Source organism: Bos grunniens, chromosome 10 (assembly GCF_055505025.1).
Source record: "Bos grunniens cultivar Pamir isolate PY7600 chromosome 10, Bosgru_T2T1.0, whole genome shotgun sequence".
Lineage (NCBI taxonomy): Eukaryota > Metazoa > Chordata > Mammalia > Artiodactyla > Bovidae > Bos > Bos grunniens.
This window is the reverse complement of record NC_141174.1, coordinates 65322680-65331041: the sequence shown is the minus strand read 5'-3', so window position 1 is coordinate 65331041 and position 8362 is coordinate 65322680. Positions and strand designations below refer to the sequence as shown.

General features: G+C 38.2%; 1 protein-coding gene across 10 annotated transcripts in view; it reads right to left on the bottom strand.

Annotated features, from left to right (window-relative positions):
* Positions 1 to 688: 688 nt before the first annotated feature.
* The window catches only part of TTBK2 (tau tubulin kinase 2), a 135753-nt gene continuing 128079 nt past the window's right edge, over positions 689 to 8362 (bottom strand). For all 10 annotated transcript variants that reach the window (XM_086321686.1, XM_086321681.1, XM_086321684.1 and 7 more), the window contains one exon: positions 689 to 7518. In XM_086321686.1, the coding sequence (XP_086177812.1) occupies positions 7056 to 7518 (463 nt within the window). In that variant the 3' untranslated portion in view covers positions 689 to 7055. The remainder of the gene's footprint in view (positions 7519 to 8362) is intronic.

Here is an 8362-nt window from a genome sequence, read left to right as displayed (position 1 = left end):
CCTGCACACAGAATCGCCGTCTTTATTATCCCTTATACGTTACACAAGGTTAATAGTTCAGCTACTTTGCAGTTATTAAGTTAATAGGCATACATATGATTAGTTTCTGGTAGCTTGTTATTTCTTAATTTTTTTTATTTCAAAAAATACGAGAATCACCTCTTTGGATGTTGCTGCTCACTGAGAACTCAAGAAAGGGAAACCGGGCTGAGAAAAACAAATGGCACTAACATTTCAGGCCAAACCAAATCAGGAAGGGTGAAGCAGTGCCCGCATGAAAGCCTCCTGAGAGGTCCCTTGGTTCAAAGGACAAGGAAAAAGAGGGGATGCTGGAAAGCAGAAATCACTCCAGTGATACAGGGACGTTTCCTGCAGAGAAGGGAAAAATACCTCCCAACAGCGATACAATGATGGGTTGAAACAGAGCTTTTAACACTTTCAGTTTTATTACATGGGGAACCCTCTCCTCACATCTCTGAACCCTGGTTGTTGTCTGCAGGGGAAATTGAATACCTAGTTTCTATTCCAGCGCTTCTTTTTCTAGGTCACTTCTGGATGTGGTACTGCATTTATAGAACACTTTCTGCTCCCTGTTGATCCTGTGACCTCCGGTGCATTCAATAACCTTTAAATTAGAAAAATATTTCTCACCTCTGAAATCCAAACCATCACACAAATAGAACTAGAGTTTGCATGCGGAATGAATATTTTATTACTAGATTATAAAAATAAAATACAAAATAATTTTAAAACAGAACTTAAAACACTGTACAAAGCTTTAATATGATACAAATGGGAAAATTAAATAAATAATTACACTTTTATGTACAGATGGCCTATACAAAAGCACTCATGTTTCTGCCAATACTCTATGTCCTTGGTTGCCTGAGCAAAAATGCATAAAGAGGGCTGCTTGGAGGGGAAAGGGATACAATACAATACCTTTGGAGGTATTTCAAAGAGCAGTTTCTCATCAGTGATTTCATGAAGAGAAAAAAGGGAGAAAACTATGGAACTGTTAAATTACTCTAACTTGTCTTACTCGATGAGTGAATTCTTCTGGTTTGTGGTTCCATCTGATTTAAAAGATGCCAATAGTTAGAAACTTTCAAGATTTACATCTAATTCAAAATTAGGTGCTTCTCAACTCTCTCTTTTTTCCTAAAAGCTGTAAACTTGTAAGTAAATGACCCAATGACATCAGCACTTGGTTATTTTAGGAAAGGAGTCAGGAGGGGAACCAGGAACGGTGCATGAGCAGTGAGGAAGCGTGAGCCTGGGTCATCTGTTTTTTTCGTTACTCAGTTCACAAGTTCACACAATCCAATTTCAGAGCCCCAGTGGTACACGTTGTATTTCCTTTAGCTTCCTCTATTTGTATTTCTGAATTAGTGAACTAATTTATCTAACTGATGAATAGTTTAAGAAGAAAAAAATCCCAAGGGCTTTCCCTTCCCTGTGTTGATCCCTAAAATATACTCTGGTAGGTTTGTTTATCCCTTGTGGATGAGAAGAACACCCAGACAGACCCCAGGGATGCTGAAGTTCCATATAGGAATTTTTAAGGATTTGAACTGTATATTTTAAGGGGTTGGGGGGAGGAATATATGGCAGGGGTAGTCTATATAAAAATTAGATTTACCCAGTGTTTTTAACTTGGTGAGTGAACACTTATGTACACAACATGAAACAATATTAAACTACTGAAAAGAAAGAGAAAATTTCCTATCATTAGTGTGTAAAATTATGTCAGCAAGTTCTATAGTCACATGGGCTCAAAGGTCTGCCTCATGGAATCCCATTCTCTCAGTCAAGGAACCCAGAATCCCTGACCCAGAGCATCCATACTGTCACTTCAATTAAAGAGGCAGATCCTGTTAAAGTTTCACAGGGCAATGAAGAAAAAGGCTTCACCTCCTTTACATGTCTCCTTAAGACCAAGAATCCAGCAAAATCTATGGAAATAATCATCAAATCATTACTGAGTAAAGGTTTTTACTTGGCTCTTTAGTGTTTTAAGATTGTGGATCAGGTCAAGGTGACTTTGATCTTGTCACATACTCTGATTCTTGGATCTGCTTAAGGGAAGTAATTAAACATCAAGCTTATGTTAGTTTTAAAATTTGGAACAGATAACCACAACTGAACTAGAAAATATACTGATGGGTCAAGAATATAATTTCAAGAATTTGAGGTGTGTAGCATCCAAATTTCCCTTTAAATCAATAGGGGGATCCTTGTCCCATTTGCTGGAGTTACCTAAGAACTATATGAATTCCCCATTTATTGCCTGCAGTTCTCCCTACCAGTGCTGGCAAGAGATTCTGCAGTATCCTGAGTCTAACTGGCTTAAATTTCTCATGATTCCAGAGAGACAGCTAAACTCTGGAGAATATCCAATGATATGTTTCCACACTACTCCCACATCCTTGAATTCTATACCAGAGTTCATCCCACTGGATGAAGTGGGACGTCCTAACAACCACCTGGGGTTTCCCATGAACTACTCTTTCTGTATGTCTGTGGATTAGAACTGCCTCTTGTTCCCATCTCTAAGTTAAGGTCTAAATATGCACCTGTGATTCCTGAACTTGGGTAAATATTGACATGTGAGGACTACCACAGTGGTTACATGCCTTAATCCTGAATACTTTGTTAGAACACAGATGATGTTCTGCAAACAACTGTCTATAGTACCAAACTCAAGAAAATTAAACACAGTTGTCATCAACCATTCTATCTCCTCAGTGATACAGGTGCTGAAATCTCTCTCCTTTAGGCAAAGTCCCAACACATGTGTGGTAAATACATATAAACAGAAATGGGCAGATTTTAAAACAATGAATGCATACAACTTCATTCCAAAACACATAAACATGACAAAAGAAATAGTTCCCTGACATATGTCACGCTTTAATATCAGGAATGAAAAAGTTTTAAAATGTGAAAATTCTGACCTTCAAGGCTAAATCTAGACTTATCTACAAATAAATGTGTTTTCAAGTAGCCAAAGTAAGATGCATTTTTCCCTTAAGCCACTAAATTCTGAATTCTAGATCCTTTTTCTCCTATCACCAATTCTAATGTTAGATTAAGAATGTAGTTCCTAGAACAAAGAATCCTCTGCTCTTGAGGGAAGAAGCATCTGTTTTTAATTCAAAGCTATTGGATATATAAAAACTAGTTATGGTTTTAACTATCTGTGTCTGGGTTTATAAAACATGCACCAACATTTCCCTTTGTCAATTAAATATAACCATAGAAACATTCACATAAAAATCTGTGGCCTGGAAGGAATCTCTGATGATTACAGAAGAACCTCAAGTTCCTGTAGTGGCTAAGAGTGACACAGAGAGACACTGCACCCTAGTCCACTGGATTCGTAAGCAGCTGAGATTTGTTTAGTGTTTCAAAAGCAAATACAGAGTGGATAATGGCAACAGTGGGTCTCAATTACCATTTTGCTAGTTATTTAGGACTTGATTAACTTGGCAACTTAAAAAATAAGTTTCACTTCACAACATGCAACTTAAAAACCAGAATGTAACTATGCTGCTGTCAGCAAGGCCGGCTTGCACACCACAGCTGAGAGTAACAGTGTCTATTTAAGACTCACCATTCAAGCGTGTTTATAATCTGTGCTTTACAGTTAAATTTGCTATGACCCAATTTTCATTCTTTGTTCACTATACGTTAGAGTTAAATGCCTTTAAGCTGTGCAAAAGACTGCTGTGTGGAATTTTAATATTTCAAACAATCTATACACCCTGGAGATTTGGCAGCATAATTTAGGAGTAAGCTACCTAAAGAGACTGAGCTATGGCTAATTTCATCTTCTGCTCCACCCAAGTAATTCCAGAGACTGGACAAGGGAGGGTAAGGGCAAGTGTGACAAGGTAACTAACCATTTTGTTGTGATAGGAGAATCTAGGAGGCACTTGGTTTTCAAAAGGTAATTTTAACTTCTTCCCCATACTACTCTTAATATAGTTTGGCTTGACTTTAAAGGATAGCCAAGTCCCTCATTTTAGAATAACCAAACTGGTTCAGAATTACTTGGATGACCTATGTCACTGAAGTGTGAAATATGCCACCACTAAAAAAAATAATAAATTTAAAAAGAACAATAACAACAAAACCCAATTCATTTTCTGTATCATACAGAAATAAAAACAAAAACCCTTGTGCCAAAAGTGCTTTGCTCAGGGCTGCCAACTTCTCTTTTTGGCCCAAGACATCTAAAACCATAGAGGTTTTTTTTTTTTTTTTTTAAAAAAAAGCAGAGTAAATCTCTATACAAGACAGTCCTTTTAAGTGGATATATTGATACATGAGATATAATTAATCTTTTTTGAAAGTATCCAAGCAGAAATATCTTTGGTTAACTCTTTTTCTCTATGTGCAAAATAAAACATTCTTACACAGCAAAGTTTTCTCTCTCTGGATCTTGAGTTTGTCAGTGCCATTTAGAAAAAGGGGCAACACAGTGGAAAAGTTGGGAGAAAAACGGAAGGACTCAAGAGAGAGAGAAAACATTCAGCTGCCATGTTGTCATCACTATCAGGTTTAACTAGCAGAGACGTGCCCGTAAGAAGTGAAATAGCATACTTCATACTGTTTGCAGCCTCATCAGTTTTTCAAATAGTTACCACAAGCACATTTCTGATTAGAGGGGTCAGGATTTAAAGCTGGCTACTTTTAGCACAATTTTGCTAATAGAACAGGAAAAACAAGATAATTTCTTAATTACAGATTACTTCTTACCTCCACCCTGCCCCTGACAAAGTGAGATGAAAAGAGGAAAGCAGAATGGTAATTTTTTAAGAGATTAAAAAAAAAATCTATTTATAGTAGACCCATGATTATCAACCCAGGTTATCCACTCTAACCATAGGAGAGAATTATGTGATTAACATGACAAACCTCTGAATCAGTATTACAAGCTGTTCTAGTACTTTTTCCCCTATTAAAATTTTTTAAAAATGAAAATTAAATAACCTATTTTGGCCTGTTAAAGACTGCCAACCTTTGCACTATATACAAGGAAGGCAAAAAGGATCTGAAGTGTCACATGCCAAGAACAGATTTTCAGAAATGAAGATAGGCAAGGCCCAAGTGTACACGAGGCACACAATAAAAAGTAATCTCACCATCTGTGATCTTGAAATTACAAATGGAGAATGAGAAAGAATGAGTTTATATAAGCATATGTTTCTCTATATATTTATAAATATTTATATAATTTACCATGAAGACATGCAAGTAGTGTTTTAGCAACTATTATACAATATAATACAGAAGGATTGGTCTTCCGATATTACAGTTGCTTTAGTTAAACAGCAAATATGTCTTATCTACTGCATTCCTCTGTAGTCTTGAAACTGGAGAGAAATTAAGATGCCACATTATGCTACATTTCTTATGGGAGACCATATATGCCTCAATAGTGTTTTGAGTTTTTTGTTTGTTTTTTTCAAAAAGCTCGACACAGATAAAGAGAACAAGAAAAGTTCAGTCAGTGCAGCTTCAGGGCAGCTTTGATGCAGCATTAGAGTATGTTCACCTGGTGAGGAAATATCTTTCTTTTTCTGTTTTCCAATTCAACCATATTAGGTTTGGCAGCAAACACAAGGTCAAAGCAAAAGCACAGATGTTTGCTAGAAGGCAGATTTCAACAGCAAGCAGACCAATTTACCTGACCTTAATGAGGTCTTTACAACACAAAAACTACCAAGTATAAAAGAGCTCATTTAAAAAATCTAGTCTAATTTAACTTTGATTGATTCCTCTTAGCAAAGAGTGAGATCAGAACAAATATGATCCTCCTTACGGCTTTATAAATTAAGATTACGTGTAAATCAGGTCAAGAAGCCCAAATATTCAAACTAAAACACAGGAGAAGCAGGTAATAAAACCTTAAAAGATAAATACTGACCCTAAATTTATTTCCTCAGGTACTCATTCCTTATTGGCTAAACATATAAAATACAAAGTTTGATAATTTTAAGCCTCATCGTACCTAATTTCTTCCTATGTTTCTTTCTAAAGCTCTAAAAGCATAAAGTCACATTCCACAGCGATGTACTTTCCTGTATTGTCTTGGAGGTTAACAGTAGAAAGAGCTGGTACCTAGAATATTTAAGGAAGCAAGGTCTGCTACTCTGGTCAGTTTTCCTTCCACAAGGAGGAAACTAACAGAGGGGAGAGGGTTCTTCTATCTCAAAGAGTATTACTCTATACTCTGTCCCTCTCCCTAAAGCACTAAAGCCTGCAAAGTAGTTCTATTTAGACTTTTCCTTCCTTTACCTAAGTTTCAACAGTTATTTTTCACAATAAAAATATACTAAGAACTGTTGCTCCAAAGATAAATATTAGGAGGTTAAAAATAATTGGATTTTAAATTCTTAGCATGTGCTGCTAAAAGCATATTAGAATGTGTTAAAATAAGAGAGGCTGGATCAGGTGCAAACACTAACTTTAAAAAATGTGAAATCCAAGGAGGGTACTAGGAATGACGCAAAGTAAGGGTGTGAACTCTCAATACATTAGATAAACTCACCAGCCCAATGTATCCAAGCACTGGCTCCCCAGCACACACTTCTCACATACTCTTCATACTGGACTTAAAATTTGACTCTCCAAGGTTGGGAAGTTTGGAAAGCAAATACTAGAAGTTTCACTTTTACTATATGATCTTTGAGTACAGCCTTAAAAAAAAGCAGGCCATACCCCTTAAAATTCCAATCTACCACCTACCTTCAACATTTCTGTTTGGAAGGCATCTAAAAACTGAGAGCTCATTTAACCAGTTTCACCCCCTTCAATTTTGCTGGATGGCCCCTTCCTATGCAAAGACACTGATTCCTGATCTGCTTGCTGCCTGCCTTAGGTAATTTCTTATATTTGTATCTTCTTATAAATAATTTATCATGTTACTTTCTTTTGTGAGAGATCAACACTGATTTTTTTCTTTTTTAAATAGACAGTACAGGGACACACATGCATCAGATTTAGGAGGAAGATCGCACACCTTTCAGAGGGCTGCGGCCCAGCTCCTATCTGCTGAGTTTACTGGCTGACTTACTCTTCCCTGGGGGGGCTTTAGTGCTGGCTGAGTGGTGGTGGAAGCTGCCGGATCCTTTGAGGCCATTCTTGCTGGGTTTGCAATGCTCCTGTTGGCAGGACCTCCTGGAGGAGGAAGATCCCGAGTGGCTGGGAGGTGACTTGCTTCTCCCCAGATGTGGGGATGAACTCCTCTGGTCATGGTGGGGCCGTCCAGCCCGAGATGGTGAGGAACTGGATGTGCGAGGCAAGGAAGAGCTTCGAGGAGAGGCACTGGGACTCCTGCGAGGGACAACTGGACTCTTGGGTGGTGTTTTTGGATTGTGAGGGGTTCCTGGACTCTTGCACTGCGTAGTGCTCCGGGGCTTCTGAGATCCATTTTGAAGAATTTGGGCCAGGCGGGAGAAAAGGTCTGAGTCAGAATTGCTACTCCCTAGGACTTTATATCTGCGGAGCCTTAAAAGAACAGAGAATAATTAGTTTCATTTTAATTCACTTCAGTTGAGACTAGAAAGTCACAATGTCCCCAGTCATAATATGTATGTGTGTGTGTGTTAATCGCTCAGTCGTGTCCGACTCTTTGTGACCCCATGGACGGTAGCCCACCAGGCTCCTTTGTCCATGGGATTCTCCAGGCAAGAATACTGGAGTGGGTTGCCATTTCCTTCTCCAATATGTAATATGTATGATGTGAGTCCAAATCAGGAAACAGAGGACGCAGAGTTACTCTTCCATGTATCAGCTGTATAACCCTGGACAAGTTACTTAAGCTCTCCCAGCTTTGAATGCGAATATCATCTATCTCACAAGGTTACTGAGCAGTCAAGCGCCGTAAAGGACTGAACTGATGTCGGCCATCCAGAAGCACTACATGCTGTTGGTCCCCTTCCTCTTAGAGCATGTTAGCTCTTCCCATTTCAGGATTCACTTCATGAAATGTCTCTAGCATGTTAGCACATGAGAGAGAGTAAACTATTTTATTTAGGCTTCTAGGACAGGGATTCTACATGCACTTATGCAAACATTAAACTCTACAATATGCCTTCAACACCAACTGTACTCACCAGCAGCAGGAACTGCAGATAAAAATATATTTCAACTTCTTTAATAATTTCCAAAAGAAAAGAGTAGTCACTGGTTTCTCTGGGCCTCAGTTTCTGCCCCTCACAATAGCCTGTGATTCAGGAGAGCTGGGTTTGGGGACTGACTGCTTCTCTTACTGGCAACCAAGCTTGGGCCCAGAATTCCAAATATAGAAAATATTCATATGAATAGCAGTGTCTCCTCTGCCCTAAATGTC